Here is a 17,283-nt window from a genome sequence, read left to right as displayed (position 1 = left end):
TGCAAGAAGTTTTGAAGCCTTTATTTAGTAGCAATTAAATTACTCAATTAACACTAACCTCCAGACAGCAGTTAAAATATTGTACAAAGAGCAGGTTGCCCTCTAGAAGCTCTGTACACAGTTCAATATAAACTTACACTCTAAGATTGAATGCACCCCACTGAAAAGGGGTAAAGCAGCTGTGCACAGGAGGCCTCAATGAGGTGCTGTACTACCTTTGAAATGCACAAGACTTCCTCCCAGGGAGTTTGCACAGTACAGACACAGTCCTGTCCCCCTGCCATGTTCCACCAGCCCCTGGACTGATTAGGTTGTTGCTTTTTTGCAGTGGTGCTGGGCACCAGAACTTCTAGTGCATGAAACAGATTCTTTTAAAACCTGTTACTAGTGTGCAGTTCAAATCAAATCTGTAGATATTTCAATGGCTCTTAATTCCTTAAACCATAAGGTTGGTAGCAAAACAGGAGAGCAAGATTCAAAACACACTGCACAAAACATTGAATAAATACCTCTGAGTAATGTTACCAGCTTAAAGAACTGCATTAATGCTCCACAGACAGGAACTCTTCTGGAATCTCTTGACCAGAGCGCAGGATTTAAGGGAATTACTTTAGTAAAAGTCACTTTATGAAAAATTACATCTTTACAGAAGTGACACACCCTTTCTTCATTTTACAGGATATTGCAATTACTGTGTGTGCTTTTAAACATTCCCATGTCACAATAAATAAAACAAGTTTTACTTGTGCCAATGTTATCTACAAAACAAAGTATTCACAGAACAGCCCAAGGTGTTCTATTCCTCATACACCACAACCTAATATAGGTGTAATCAGGGCAGCTCAAAATCACTGCGACTTACTTTGTCCACGCAGGACCCACCATCAGCCAGAGAAGTTATTCCCCTACCTCTAGGACTGCAGATCATGTACCACCAGATTTATTGCAGAGACGCTTAATATTCTGTTTGATAACATGTCAGTATTTTCAGGAGATAAGTAGAACAAGGGAAAACATTAAAACGGATTAAGACTTATTTGTATCAGTCAGAGGCTCCTTACTGCATTTTAATAAATGTCAGGCAAGTTAAAGTAGTTTCTGTCCCAGTAGTTGCCAGAATAAAGCCAGTCCTGCGTACCAGTATGAGGATTGGGGCCTTGGTGGAACCATCTGCAAGGAAACATAGAGCATGTTAGTGAAGCTGTTAACATACACTTCTATAGAGGTTCAGAACTGCTTTGCTGCATCTTCAGCAGTTTCAGCAATAATTACAGTCATTGCAGGAGCTCTCTTGGTTTTAAATTTGTAAGTGAATTTGAAATCGTCTTCAGTGACTAGATTAGTGGCAAATCCCCATTTGCCACATCACTTGAATGTCTCCAAAGTGATACCATTGATATCAGTATTTTGTCATTTAAGGCTGCCAAGATTACTGCATAAAAAAGGACAGGTACAGGTTTACTTCAAAGCAGTTGTGAACAACCATTTTGGCATGCATGAGTAGTAACAGTTTTTGCAAGACATGTAAACACCACAAGCACTGCAGTCCTGAAAACAGAAAAATATTATTTCCTTGGATCTAGATTACCCCTTGTTCTTTAAAGCCTTGTTTTGCAATGCACTTCATCATAGAATCATAGAATGACCTGGGCTGGAAGGGACCTTAAATATGATCTACTTCCAACCCCCCTCCCATGGGCAGGGACACCTTCTATTAGACCACATTACTCAAGAGTTCCATGCCACCTGGCCTTGAACACTTCCAGGGATGGGGCATCCACAGCTTCTCTGGGCAACCTGTTCCGGTGCCTCACCACCCTCACAGTAAAGAATTTCTTCGCAATACCTAATCTAAACCTCCTGTCTTTCAGTTTGTAGCAATTCCCCCTCATCCTGTCACTACACGTGCTTGTAAATAGTTTCCCTCCGTCTTTCTTGTAGGGTCCCTTCAAGTACTGGAAGGCCTCAATTAGGTCACCCTGAAGCCTTCTCTTTTCTGGGCTGAAGAAACTAAATTCTCTCAGCCTTTCCTCGTGGGAGACGTGCTCCAGCCCTCTAATCATGTTGGTGGCCCTCTGGACTTCCTCCAGCAGGTTGAGGTCATTCCTGTGCTGGGGACCCCAGAACTGGACACAGCACTCCAGGTGGGGTCTCACCAGAGCAGAACAGAGAGACAAAATCACCTCCCTCAACCTGCTGATCACACTGCTGGGGATGCAGCCCAGGATATGGTTCGTTTTCGGTGCTGCAGGTGCACACTGGTGGCTCATGTCCAGCCTTCCTCCATCAGCACCCCCAAGTCCCTTTTGGCAGGGCTGCTCTCTATCTGTTCATTGCCCTGGCTGTATTGATTGCCCCAACCCAGCTGCAGCACCTTCCACTTGTTAAACCTCATGAGATTCCCATGGGCCCACTTCTTGAGCTTGTCCACATCCCTCTGGATGGCATCCCATCCCTTCAGGTGTGTCATCTGCAGATTTGCTGAGGGTGCACTTGACCACTTTGTTCATGTCCTTAATGAAGATATTAAATAACACTGTTCCCAACACATGTCCCTTCCCTGAGGGACACCACTTGTCGCTGATGTCCATCAGGACTCTGAGCCATCAACCACTGCCTTCTGGATCTGACTGTCTAACCAATTCCTTACTCACTGAACCCATCTCTTTCCAGTTTGGAGAGAAGGATGTTGTAGTGGATCATGTCAGAGGCTTTACAGAAGTCCAGTAAATGACATCTGTAGCCCTTCCCTTCTGCACCCCTGTAGTCACTCCATCATAGAAGGCCACAGGGTTTGTCAGTCAGGACTTGCTCCTGGTGAAGCTGTGCTGGCTGTCTCAAATCACCGCCCTGTTCTCCACCTGCCTCAGCAGAGCTTCTAGCAGGATCTGTTCCATGACCTTCCCAGGCACAGAAGTGAGACTGACAGGTTGGTAGTTCCCAGGATCCTCCTTTCTACCCTTTTTTAAGATGGTTACACTGTTTCCCTTTTTCCAGTCACCTGGGACTTTACCTGACTGCCATGACTTTTCAAATATCACAGAGAGTGGCCTGGCAACTACTTCAGCCAATTCCCTCATGACTCTGGGATACATCTCATCAGGTCCCACAGATTTATGTACACTCACATTCCTCAGGTGGTCACGACCCTGATCTCTGCTTACAGTGGGAGGTACTTTTCTACCCCAGTACCCATCCTGCTATCAGTCCACTCAAGAGGTGTTGAAAGAGAGGCTGAGGCAAAAAAGTTGATGAGTCCCTCAGTCTGCTCCTCATCTGTTGTTACTACTTTTCCAGCATTGTTTATTGTGCCCATACACCTTCTTTACCCTCCTTTGCTGGTTAACATACTCCAGAAGCCCTTCCTGATGTTCTTGGCATCCCTTGCCAGGTTCAGTTTCAGCTTCACCTTGGCCCTCTTCATCCCATCCCTACATAACCAAACTTCACCTCTGTACTCTTCCCAGGTTACCTGTGCTTGTTTCCACTGCCTGTGCATTTGCTCCTTTTCCTTCAGTTTCACCAGCAGTTAACTCAGAACAAGAGTGCCAGCTACCCTTAGTGCAGGCGCAGTATCACCCACAGGCTGCAGGAGGAGTCCTGGGTTATTACAACTTAACTGTGCTACACTGCACTGTTAGCACTGGGAGGCTCATCTGAATGCCCTGAATTGAGATTCAGCTGATTCCATGTGCATGGAGTTATTTGCAAGCTTTTACTAAGCTGGTTATTAGCAGAAACACTGAAGTTGAGCACCTTATTTCTTTCCTTTCCTCTCCACTGCTGCCTAATCTGGAGGCACCATATAACACACAGGCACAGATCCCACCTCTGAAGATACATAACCTTTCAGGGGGTGGGGGAGACTATCCATCTCTACCACAAGGAGCATTTACAAGGCCATATTACTGGAAAGTAGTACCACCACTGCAGAGAAATTTGCCTCCTCTCTCCTCTCCCACACATATTCCTGGCAATCCTGCAGCTGTTACTGAACACCACTTTCTGTTTGGCCCCAGTTACTCAATCTTGTGCCTCAACAGTGCACAATGCCAGACCTCGAGTGTTTTACCTTCTTTCTTTATTTTGCCAGGCCATGTTTATGGCACAAACCAAGTTGCTAGAAGCTGTTTATGTGGTTAATGTGTTCCACAGCTTCCTGTCACCTCCTCACTGACCACAGGAGCCAGCTCTTCCTTTCTATGACTCATTGCAGTGAACACACTCACTTAAGTAAATCATCTGTGTGCAAGGCAGCCTGTTTAACTCTGCTCTTCCCTTCTACGGTACCATAAGCTTTCAGAAGAGAAATCAGAGCACATTCAGACCAAAATATGACTTGATCTCTTTAAAAAGCAAAAGCATAAAGGCCACCAGTATTGCAGTGCTATGTTAGAACACAGGGCAGCTAACAGGCAAGCCTTGCTTGGCTCAGAGGATTTGAGATGTGTGTTGGAAGAACTGCCTTGTACTGCCTTCACGGTGGCAAACTGAACACTTGAACACTCTGATGGTTCTGCTGCTGTCCTGGTTAAGTGAATTGAAGTCAAGAGAAGTCATTCACTCATAGTACTGTATATAGTTCACTACTGCTTCTCCTCCACACAGGAAGAGTCAGCTGTTCCCAGAGAAGAGGTGTACAGGTGCGCTCAGGTGTCCAGTTCACCAGTAACAACTCATTCCAGAACATGTGCCATGAGAGAGGGCTATAAGCATGGTTATCTCACCTCTCAGGTTAAGGAATTCTACAACCCAATACCTCACTAGTGTGTCTTCAACACCTGTACAGGTCAGGACAACATGCCCCAACTCCAGTGACAACCTACTGCAATAGGAAGAGGAAGAGCAATGGGAAGAGACATATAAGACCTAAAGCAATAAGATAATCTCACTGGAGGTGTAAGTGAGGGGGGAAGGAGGGGTCAGATTTTCATCAATTTGTCTAACCACTGCTGGGTTTCAAAACTGAACTGATCTCTCTTACTCAAGACTTACGATCACTGGTCAGCTTATAAAATAATAAATTTCAACATTAATCACCTCTTGAGAAACACCAAGACTCCACTTCTAAAATGGATTCAGAATAATTTAAACAAAAATAACTCACATTTGGAGAACTGTCTTACAAGGGAGGAGCTCTACTAGACAAAGCAAGAAGCCTGCTTTTCTGTGGCAAGGAAATTGCAGTAGTTTAAATCTGAGTTTATATTGCATTACAGAATAAGACCTACAGATGACCTTCTAGGAACAGGTAGGAGAGTTCTCCTTCACAGCATACATTTTTTCCCCCATAGCACAACTCTCCCTAACACTTAGTGTTCATCCTTTATAGGCTGTCATACCTGGCATTCCTACTAAAGAGCTCAACACTAGGAATTTTCTGCCAAGGCTTTAGAAACATCCTGGAAAGCAAAGAGTTCTTAAAGGATACCCCAGACACATGCTGAGCATCTGCACAACAGCTGTGGAAGAACCTTGTGAATGGTGTCTGCACTAATTACATAACCTGAAAACCCTAGCTCCGAGTTGCCCCATGGAAATTTCCCAAATCCCAATACCAACCTCAGGTGGTTTGAGCTATACCTTAAGTTACACTGGAAGAACAGATTATAGTTATCCCTTGCTTTGGAAACACTTGATGAGAGCTAGAACCACTCTGAATTCAGGAATGGGAGAGAGGTGCGAGGCTGTCCAGCACTTAATGTGTTTACTTGGAAGCTTTACAAAGGTGTTATTTTCCACCAGTCTCAGGGCAAACAAACCCAAACACTTTAAGAGTGCAGGCAGAGGAAAAAGACAAAAAGCAGACATGTCCAAACCTGGGACTCTGGCATGATGGGTGACTTCATTAAAAAAAAGAAAAAAAAAAAAGAAAAAAGTGATTTATAGTTACAAACATTTTAAAGGTATTTAATCCACAGTGTATAAATAGCTAGTTAATAAAGAAGGGATGAAGCTTGTTTACTTATAGAGAGTTTAGCCCTACCATTTTTATTCTGTGAAGATACCGTCAATGTATTACTATACTTCTAAGTTGACTTTGGTCAAACTAGATTCATCTGGTCATGTTTTCACAGTTTCTTTTTAGTTTGTATGTAAGAGCTCCCAACTGACCCCTCTCAGAGTCAAAAAACTAAAAAAATCCCTAAAACATCCTGGCAGATCCCTTGTAAGCTAACTTTTCCCTTAGCTCCTCTCACTTTTGTAGTTAGTAACCCTCTCTGAAAGAAGGTAGTGACTCAGATAGCTGGGTGATAAAATCATTTCACCAACTTTGAGCACACAGTACTCTCAGCACAGAGCCACTAATCTGAGAAGTCATGGGCAGAAAGCTGTCAAGTTCACCAGAGGAAGCATTTCCTCTACTCTTTGGCCAAGCATGCAAATTTGAGGCAATTATAAATTAATCAGCAACAACAGTCCTTACGAGCGGCTATCAGTGACATCATCTTTTTCGTGTCAGAACCAAGAGGTGCTCAGAAAAGACAACACAGTTTGTATATGAATGTGCAAGCAGTGAGAAGGAAGGAACTGAGACAAAGCCTGAGTAAGGAAATACAACAGCAGCACTACCAGACCTGATGGATGTCTGCTCTTCGTGCTGACACAACACTGCACGTCACCAGTGCAGCCTGTCAGTTAACCTGATGAGTGCTCCAAATCTTTACATAACTACACAGACACACAGAGGGAAGCTCACTAACCTCGTCTTCCAGTCTTCCTCTGACTTTGAACGATTTTTGCGGGCCGTTCTCTGTTTTTCTTCTAGCCTCTTCTTTTCTTCACTAGCCAGATCTTGAAGGAATAAAAACACACAAATAAAACAACAGATGTTAAGAGTAATATATAAGACAAGGGCATTACTTCATCTGACCCAGCAAATAAATAAGGGAAGTAGTAAAAATTGTGCATTTAAAAAGCTTTCTACATAACACTGAAGGTTAATGGTTTAGCTCAACAGCAAAGACAGCCCAGCTGTGGCACAGAATGAGCCAATGGCATTCCAGGGTTTAAGACTGCATGTTTATCCATGGCCTGAGGACCCCAAAAAAATGTTTACATGACAGCAAACATGTGCTAAGGGAGGTAGCATACATAAATTTTATTTCAGGAGGGAAACTAATTAAGGTATGCAGGATTGATTTTAGAAGTCTGGCCACCTGCTTCTTGTTGAGGTTTGGGCTATTTTGCTACAAGTCCTTAGTTCCTGATCAACGGAGCTTTGGGATATTCATTTCCAAACCACAAAGAATTGTCTCTCTGCAGCATCCCTTAATTTTTTTTGTTAATGCTCTAAGGTAGCATGGGTTATGATCCTAAACATGCAGAAAAAGCATTTCATACACATCTTAGTCTTCTAAGAATGATTCTCTTAACTACTACTATCAGCCATTCCCAGTTACCCTGCCAGCTACTAACCCAGTGAGTATTACTACCTGCTATACAACCTTTATGCCAATAGTATCATTAAGGAGTACAGTTGTTGCTAACAGCATAGTTATTTGCACTTCAAGTTTAAACAGACAAATTACTGTGAATGAATTACTTGCTCTGAACCAAGTATTTAATACGCAAAGTGCCAAATTAAAAGGAGCAAGAGAGGCCTGGGGAAGGCTGTTCAACACTGTATCAAAGTATTTAACAGCATGTCAGAAGACACTTTCTATGGCATCTACAGTAACAATCTCTATGAGATTTCTAAAAAGCACACTATTTCTACTCATTGAAAGTCTCATTATGCATTTCTAATTCACTACTCTAGGACAGCAGTAGTGTTCAAATCTCAGTGAAGAATGATTATGCATCAAGTGCATCTTTTGGTGCTACAGTTTCTCCTTAATAGTTTAGACTGTATTTCTCAGAACTGGCGCATCAAAACACTGCTGCATCAGGCTGATGGAAACAGGCAAACTGAAAAGTTCACAAATACTTCTTTGATGTTTTCAGCTGCTTTGGTTATGAATCCAAACCACAGCACCAGATTTGGGTCGCTATGAAGAAAATCAGCTCCATCCCAACCATCCCCAGTACAGGTGGATGACAGACCTTCCACCAGAAGCACACCACAACCTGCAGAAGGCTGTGTTAATGAGTTGCTGCCTTGCAGCATGAAGCAACATATGGGTAGCCACTTTAACTGTTCATCTATTAACTTTTCTCCAGTCCCTCAGTTTTAACAAAAAATAAAACCACCTTTGCCAATAACTGAAGTTACCTATTTCTCCATTTTCCATAGCTCTGATATCTGGTCGTAGCCGGCAGTCGGTTTTGGGAATGACACTCTCCATTTCTTTGTCCAACTCATTCAAAGCCATAGCAAAGCTGGTAAAATTATACATCTGAAATTCAGAGACAAGGATAAAAGGTGACTTCACAATGTCTCCAGCTGCTAGTCTTAATACACAAGAAAACTGCTGCCTAAAAGCAAACATCCAAGGGTTCTTTTCGTATTTAATCACTCAAGATAGGAATGCTCAAGATACCAGCAAAACTGCACTGTCAGGCAGAGTGTAGGTGATCCTTGGTGCTTCTATTTAAGCAGGCCAGCATCCAATTACTCAGTGCACTATTTCTGTCTTATCTTCTTTTTCCAGTCCCACTGGTATTTTCCCTATCTTCTGTAGAGAGATTTCCCCCTTGATTAACCCAGTGAGGGCATCTTTTCTGTTCCAATTCTTTGCCTTGGCAATTACACACAATACCCTTGTATTCCACCTATTGGCTCTCCAGCTTGTGCCATGCAGGCATGAGTGTCTATCCCTGCAAGTGTCTGTCCTCTAATAAAGCCCTTCAGAAGAGATTTCTCACAAGGCTGGTGCCTCAGTGGGGGACACTGTGGAGACAAGAGGTGGGAAATGCCCCCATACCACTAGCTACATGAAACATCCCATTTTCCAGAGAAATTCTGCTAATTCCATATTCTTGCCTGTGGCCGTTATCCCTACAACCCCACATTATGAAGTTAGAACTGTAATAAACAGGCAAATGCAGACTTGCTAATGACAAAGACAACAAATGGGTTTGCTTTGTGTTAAACATACAAAATAAGAGGATAGCACACACTTTCAATAATGAGAAGCATAGCTGACCTGTGCTGAATTTGGAGGTCTTGGAGTTATCTTCCATAGCAGAACACTTCCAGGAATAACATACACACTCTCAGAATCTGGCAATGGCATCTCATCTGACTCCTCAGTATTGCCCACCTAGAGGCAGAACACAAAGAAAAGTTCTTTGGAGTCGTGAACCATTTACATCAATTCATTCCAACACTGGAACTTACAGAAAATTATTTCCTTGACCAAAAGCGAGTAATTTCAGCAACAATTACTTTTTTTCTAGATGCTTATCAAGAAGAATAATAGCATTAACATAGCACACATACTCCCAACTCCCTCCCAATGGAAGACTACCAACAGTTTCTTGCAGCAGTATCTTATATCTACAAAGCTGGGTGTTCATGTGTTAAGAAGTGTCAGTTTCTCCACCCCAGAGATGTCCTGTTTCCTCAAACACAAGCATTTTCATGCCTGATACTTAACTTCATCACTGCTTCATTCAAGGTGAAGAATAGAAGTCACATTCCTTATCCTTCCACATCAAAGAAACGCCAGCACATAATGCAGACGCTGCCCAGTTTGTGCACAGCAGAAAGCCTTTCCTACTGCTCTTTGCCCAGAGGAACCTTCCTTTCCATTAACCAGTACACTACTGAAATGGCAAACTGCAGATGTGAAATAAATATCCTAGATTAATTACTTCTTCTGGGAAGGGTATCCTGTGAAGTCTGACACACAGCCTGAGGCGGCTGTGGCCGCAGCACTGTGAAATGGTTTTCCCAGAAAGGGAAGAACTTTACCCAGGGTTACTAGGGCAGTAGAGAATTATTGGTGGTCACAGAGTATATGTGACTTGAAGTAGTTCTGAACCATCCCCCTCTTTCGGCACAGCTTTAAAGCAATTGGGCTCTGATGCTGCTGACATTAATTCCGCCACATAAGCGTATGTTACAACATCGAACTAAAGACAAGCTGGGCAATGAATATGGCTCTCCCAAGAAAACCTGGCGTCACGATCACAGCTAAAAACAGCAGCACGCTTCAGAGACCACCGGAGATTAAAGCTGAACTTAGAGGCAATTAATGCCTTAAATACTCTGGCTACGTGCCAACAGCTTTAATCCTGCTGCTAATAAGCTTTGCTCTTCCATGGCTGCATCAGATAATAGACTGAAAACATCCAGTACCCAGAACCCTGCACCCAGTTGTCCTCTGAGAGGATTCACATGTTATGCTTCCAAGAAAATGAGAAGTAGTAGTAAGGATTCTGTTTCACTGCAAAGCACTTCACTTGTGCTTTTAATAATGAACAGGTTGCAGAGTAAGCAGAACAACATGCAGACCAGGTTCAGTCCTTCAGCTCCTAGGGAGGACAAACAGGACTTTTAGTTGACTACATCTGAACTGTACTGACAACCTATCGTTCTGCCCTTTCAGAGACACCGACCGATCCTGCAGAAATTGGGAATTTGAAACAGAACGGATCAGAGAAGTTATTCTTATATCAAAACAAAGACACTTTGATACGAGAGTGCCAAACTCCAAGTCAACTTTTATGGAAAGGCTACAATACACACTGCAATTTGTGCCTTGCTGTATACATAATCTTAAAAATGCCGTAAAATTACAGAGAACTAGGTAAAACGTGGATTTTCACATGCTCTTGCCACAATGATCCATACTTCATGCCCGGTGCTACTCAACCTTTCAGTATATTGCTAGGAGAGTATGAACAGGCTTGTTAAAGCAAGACCTCTGGTCAACCTGTCAACTAGGCACGTGTGAAAGCAGTTGCTGTTGCCTCACATTATGCTCTTCCATGTATTTGCACTCAAAAATCTACACAAAATCCTTCATCTTGTTTAAAACAAGACTCTAGTTCATTCAGAGCAGAAATCAGAGCATCCTGGTCTAACCCCAGGTCTACTAAAACTCATCTGATGTTGAAGAGTTTGCAGATATGAAGGCTTGTCTAGTTTCCTGCAAAATTATTTTTCCCTGAAGTTTTATTCCTATAAAAATCAAAGGGATTCAGGGGAAAATCTGGGACAAGGTACAAAAGGACTTGCATCTAAGCAGGTTCCCTCAAGGGAGACAGAAACAATCCTTCATTAGTAGCAATGCAGCATGAAGGAATAGCTAGGAAACACCTACCTACTTATATCTGAAAATTCTAATTAGGAGAAGTTTGAAAAGCCGTGTACTTCTGCACCTGAATGAATCCTTCACTACCACGAAGGAACAAACCACATCCAGACACTACACATGAGACTTGGCTTAACTAAATGCTCAAACCCCAGAAAATATCAGCTCCTCAGACACAAGGGGCAGTGGGAATACATATTCAACAAAGATTACCTGATTCATAGCTACCACTACCAAGCTTTCGGTTTTCTACAGAGAAATAGTTCTGCTAAATGAGCAGAAAAAGCTTCTAGAGTCAGAGCAGCACTGCAGCTTGAGCTTTATGCAACAGGATGCTTCTTTTTGAAGTGAAAAGCAACAATCATCCTCAGCATTGTTGGAAAACGTGAAGTGGAAGCTGAACAAAGACAAAGGATGTGTTTTTCTTTGCTCCTTCTCCCTAGAGCTCTTGGACTCACAGAGAAGCCGCAATCCCCAGTGCTTTAGCACTCTCCTGATGATAAGCACTGGAGCAACCTCAGATACAGCAACAATCTAAACCTGCACAAGAGCAACTCCTTTCAGAGTTAGCCACCTGAATGAGTTCTCCAGTTTTTTTTTTTCTTAAGTATAAAAACTACCAACATCCAAACCAACAAAAAATCTGGCTGCAGTCACCAAAGGAGAACAATCCCTGTTTTAAGCTACTGTGTGAGTGAGTGGCTGTTATTCATCAAGCTGTTGTCACCATCATCACTCCTGCTAAACAAAAAGTGTACCAGAAATTTGGATGAATTATGAATGAGGGTTTTTTCCACAAAAGGAAAAAAAAAATCCATTGTGAAGAAAAAAAATGCCAGCATTTCTACAGTTGTGAAAATTTAATAGAAAGCAATACAAAAATTCCATGTAAAAGCTGGAAAATATGATGTTCTATCAGGATGAGAAACTAGCCTGTTCTGCCTCTAGGAGGCCCAAGTCCTTCTCTTAGAATATAAATGTCATACATGAATACATGATCAGAAATGGTCCAACTAATGGACATGTTATCTCCTCCATGCAACTTGGGAGGAAGAGGCAAGTAAGGAATTTGACAGTATTTAGATCGCACCAAGTTTTGGTAAATTTGAATACAAATCCAAGAAAGAGAAAGCATTTTATCCCTTAATGTTGGTACTCATCCAATCCAGTTTGTATCCTACTAGGAAAGAGAGGATAACTGAAAAGAAATCTTAATGCTCTTAAATGCTAATAAAATATTTAGCGGTTTTATCGTGCTTTGGAGATACCACCTCTTTATGTCATTAATACCTGTTTACTGCTTTTCTTCTCTTCTGTACTTTTCTTGTCATTTTTTTTGTAAGCTTCAAATGTAGCTGGGTCAACACTGTACAAACACTCAGTCCACTTCCCATACAATGCACAAAGTTTCTTTTTGCTGTCAAAAAAACCCCACATTAAGTTTACAAAGAAGCATAAAGAGATTTCACAATCTCAGACAAAATTTCACAATTTCAGACAAAAATATTTGAAAGAGCAACTTCTGAGGGTAACTCTTAAATCTCCATTATTGGTGCTGCACATTTCACAACCTCGCTGTTGCAGGTTAGTGCCCTTGACAGACTGTGTTAAAGGCATTTAGCTCTACAGCTCCCATCAGAAGCAATGGCAGGCATATGTTTCCTATTTGGAATTAAGGTGTTACCTTTTGTCCTGAATGTACCCTTCAACTTTGTGCAACTCCTTCCCAAAGAGGCCGCAGGGCTTGAAACTTAGTACACATTTCTCACCAGTTCTAAGGGCAGAATGAGAGAGCACTAATTACTTCCAAATGCTTTTCCCTTTTAAAACTTGCAGGAAGTGAAAGCACTCACAACACCGTTAACTTACTTATGGTTAGTTATTTCCACGTTTCCATACTGCTCAATCCAAAGTTTGCCCACAATAATGTTATGCACACAGCACGTAGGATTTGTCCACGTGTAGGCTTCATTGTGCCTAAGGGAAGGGAAGAAAAAGTTAAAATACCTTTGTACTGGATGTCACTCCTGCAACAAGCCATCAATCTATAAATTGTTCCAAGCCTTGAAATGGACGTGGCAGTAAGTCAGTAAGAAGTTTATCAACCTATTCCTACTGATTTGATCAATTCCTTAAAACAGTCACTTCAGTGCAGTCACTGTTAGCACTGAAAGACATGAGGAAAGCCAACAGGACTCGAGCGTGCTAGATTTACCAAGCACTTGCAGAACATACAGGCACAGGCCCCAGCTAATGCTACTATTAGCATGTTGAATATATACGGGGAAACGATGGCAGTTCCTTTCATGTTCTCATCCCCTCCTCCCTGCAAAGTGATCAGCTATCAGACTTTAGGATGTGGGTATTGGACATGTCCATTTTTAAGCTGTGGGACTCTTAATGCATCAGGGATGAGGCACTGTGCCTGTGCAATCACTACTGATCAACTTACTCAAGAAGCTCCAAAGTCATCGTGCCTTTTGGTTCCGCTTCCACACTCTTGCCCCAGAATTTGAGTTTAGGATAAATTGATCCATGAAACACAAAGTCATTATTTAAGCCTTCGGCATAGAAAGCACTGATGGGTGGGTGATGGCTAACTTGCTCTGAGAGAAGTCTAAATCCAAGATCATCTCTGCAAAATAAGGACAATCAAACCCATGTATCTACATATCAAGCATAGCGAAGTTGCAGTTCTTCTCCCTGAGGAGAAACAGATAGTTGGACCCGTGCATAGTTGCTGTACTCAGTGCAAGAGTTAGTTAAAAGCCTAGGCTAACCCAAAAGATGAAATAATACATACAACATCCTCATTCTAAATAGCTGGTGACCTAATATAAAAAGGAAACAAGAACTCCCAAATCTGATGAATCAATATATTTACTTTTGATAATGACCTCTTCCTTCAATTTTTGCATCAACACAGGCCAAAACCTCACTTGAAAGAAAAATCTGCCCCAGGTGCAGCTGCACACTAGCAGACCTATATTGCCTATATGTATTCTAGATACTCAAGTAATGAATATTTAAAATTCTAACACCTCCCTTATGTACCATGCACATCTTTTCATTCAGAAGGTTTCAGGAAAAAAAAAATTAATTTTTGTAAATAAAACTTGTTTTTAAGCTCAGCAAATTTCACTTGCTTGCTCAGAATTGAAAAGTTAAGTAGCTTTCCTCTGCTGGAAGGTGCCCTGGTGAACACCAACACACACTGCAAACACCTTCAGCAGCTCCTAGAATGGCTGGAAGCTTTCAGGCTAAAGTGCAGTCTGCAAGCCACCTGACAAATCTAATGAAACACAGAGTACCACTCTCCTGTTCATTACCTGATCAGTTCATAGGTCTCTCCAAGCAATGGGTTGAATGGCTTCCCTGTACGTTCCCACTGTGAGGCAACAGCAGAGACAGCAAATGCAGCAACACACTGTTCAGAAGAGTGAGAGTACACAGTTAATCAACAGTAGTCATGGGTATTACACAATACCAAAACATTTGCCCAGATAAGTGTCCTGGTTTCTGCTGGGATAGAGTTAATTTTCTTCCTAATAGCTGGTACAGTGCTGTGTTTTGGATTTAGAATAATGTTGATAGCATGCTGCTATTTTAGTTATTGCTAAGCAATGTTTAGCAACAAAGTCAAGGACTTTCAGCTTCTCATACCACCCCACCTGTGAGTAGAGTGGGGGCGGGCAGGACGGGATGCATATTGACCAAAGGGATATTCCACACCATATGACATCATGCTCAGTATTTAACCCAGAGAGGAAAGCTGGCCAAGAGCTTCTGCTGCTTGGAAACTCACTGGGCATTGGTCAGCAGGCAGTGAGCAACTGCACTGTGTATCACTTGGTTTGTATTATTCCATTAATTATTCCCCCCTGCACTCTGCCCCCCAGGTCTATCCCCCATCCCATGGAGGAGGCGTGGAGAGGGTGAGTGGCTGTCTGGGGTTTTAGCTACCTGCTGGTTTAAACCACAACAGTCCTGGTTCTGTACAAACTTCCACCACGTGAGTTGCATGCACCTGACTTAACGTGGATCTCTGAATAACTGCTTGTTGTCTAGGTCATCACAAATCACTTCCAGCAGGGCTAATTCCCTCAGGTACTGATACCTTTCTCCAAGGTGCTTCACTTGCCTGGGTGACAAAACAACATCTTCCTTGAAGGGTTACCTTTCCTTCACACCTGACACAAATCACCTCCACAGGCTGAGGTCTTGTGTCCCTTTTCCAATCACTTTGTCAACATGGATCCCTTAGAAAGGGATCCAAGCTGCTTGGCGTCCTTACCCTCTAATTGCAGGCTACCAGCCCAACATCAGAGCTGCCTGGTAACAATGTTTTTACCTGGACAACAGCTGAAATCTTTTTGCATATCTCACAGCTCACTCAGGGATAGGAATTGGGTGGTTGCTGCCTCATTTATATATTCATCTTCCTCCTTCCCAGTCAGCAGTTACCTTTCTTCTTCTTGTTCTCATGATTGCCCTGCTTCAGAGTAGTAATCTGTCTCAACTACTTCTTTCTCCTGCTCTCTGTTTCCAAACATTGTACCAGTTTTTCAGGATTCTGCACTTGTTTAGGGGTGAAATTCCAAAATGATAGGCACTTGCCCATACTATCTCATGCATCCTGCCACTCATAACTACCCAGCCTTGGGGCAGATCTCTGAGTGGTATCCATAAACTGTTGTTTTACTGTAAACAAAACTTCAAACACATTCAGGAAACACAGCGAAAGGAAAATGCTGGTTTGAACATCCCAGTGATATCCAAAATTCTCAAGAGCTACTGTAATTAGCCTGAAGGAGAAGGGGATGAAGGTATCTTCCCCACTAGACTGGCTCTCCGAGGAGGAAAGCCAAAAGGTGTAGCTATGAATAGTTTCCTATAGATGGCTCCCGAAGCATGGAGATGATGGCAATGCTGAGTACAAATACCAGCTCAGACTCACCACCAGCAATTCCATCATGAGACAGTGTTACAAAGTACAGCAAAATGATAAGCTTAAACCAGCCCTCAGAGGTGATAACGCAACAGGGAACATATACAGCAAGGAAGATGTTGCACAATGCACCTCTGAGAACGTGTGCAGCAACTCTGAGAGCAAATAAATCAACATTGTAACCAGAGACTATTAAACTAGAATAATAAATGCTTATAACAAATTTGGTTTAATATGGTCTGGTCAGATCTGTTGTTATCTTAACCCTTCGTACTCTGCTCCTTGTGAGGTGTCAAAAAGGAATGTTGTGGTTAAAGCCAGCAGGGAGCTAAACATCACATATCTGCTCACTTACACTGCCCCGCCCTACCCAAAAAGGATGGAGGATAGAACTGGGGGGAAGAAAAGGTGAAATCACTGGGTTGAGATAAAGACAGTTTAACAGAACAGAAAAGTAGGGGGAAATAATGACGATAACAGAATCAAAATTACCAAAACAAGTAATGGACAGTGCAATGGCTCCCCACCCACCGACCAATGCCCCGTCTGTTCCTGAACAGCAGTGCCCAGGCAGCTTTTCCCTTAGTTTATGACACCATATGGTACAGAATATTCCTTTAGTCAGCTAGGGGTCAGCTGTCCCAGCTGTGTCCCCATCCCAGCTTCTTGTGCCCCCCCAGCCTCCTCTCTAGGTGAGAAGCAGAAAAGTCTTTGATTTAGTGTAAACACAGCTTAGGCACAACTAAAACATCAGTGCGCTACCAACATTATGCTCATTCTAAATCCAAAATACAGCACTCTACCCGCTACTGTATCTCTATCCCAGTTGAAACCAGGACAAATAAACAAACCTGGTTAATGAAAAAGAGAACTTGACATGCGGCAAATGACAGGAGTTCCTCCTTTGAAGGAAAAAAAATCCTAAGGTATTCACCAAGAGCTCACATAAACTACCACACCCAACGTACCTGCATTCGCTCTGTTGTGCTGGAAAGGGAGCTGGCTTTGTGGATGAGGTATGTATGCTCCATATACTCTGTAAGTCGCTGTAGGAAGCTCAGTGGCTCATTGAATATAACAGGCATTGTGATCTTCGACAGCTCCTGATGCACAAATGAAATTTGTGGGAAA

At 42.5% G+C, this 17,283-nt stretch overlaps 1 protein-coding gene across 4 annotated transcripts in view; it reads right to left on the bottom strand.

Moving 5' to 3' along the window:
* The window catches only part of OSBPL1A (oxysterol binding protein like 1A), a 77,024-nt gene continuing 59,741 nt past the window's right edge, over window positions 1-17,283 (bottom strand). For all 4 annotated transcript variants that reach the window (XM_050317314.1, XM_050317332.1, XM_050317341.1 and 1 more), the window contains 10 exons: window positions 17,121-17,255; window positions 14,534-14,631; window positions 13,657-13,839; window positions 13,074-13,181; window positions 12,889-12,978; window positions 12,495-12,621; window positions 9,090-9,206; window positions 8,216-8,339; window positions 6,705-6,795; window positions 1-1,170 (listed from right to left, as the gene is read on the bottom strand). In XM_050317314.1, the coding sequence (XP_050173271.1) occupies window positions 1,068-1,170; window positions 6,705-6,795; window positions 8,216-8,339; window positions 9,090-9,206; window positions 12,495-12,621; window positions 12,889-12,978; window positions 13,074-13,181; window positions 13,657-13,839; window positions 14,534-14,631; window positions 17,121-17,255 (1,176 nt within the window). In that variant the 3' untranslated portion in view covers window positions 1-1,067. The remainder of the gene's footprint in view (window positions 1,171-6,704; window positions 6,796-8,215; window positions 8,340-9,089; window positions 9,207-12,494; window positions 12,622-12,888; window positions 12,979-13,073; window positions 13,182-13,656; window positions 13,840-14,533; window positions 14,632-17,120; window positions 17,256-17,283) is intronic.

Source organism: Myiozetetes cayanensis, unplaced genomic scaffold (genome assembly GCF_022539395.1).
Source record: "Myiozetetes cayanensis isolate MyiCay16 unplaced genomic scaffold, myiCay2020 scf1, whole genome shotgun sequence".
NCBI lineage: Eukaryota > Metazoa > Chordata > Aves > Passeriformes > Tyrannidae > Myiozetetes > Myiozetetes cayanensis.
Note: the sequence above shows the minus strand (reverse complement) of the source record. Positions and strands in the feature narration are given on the sequence as shown.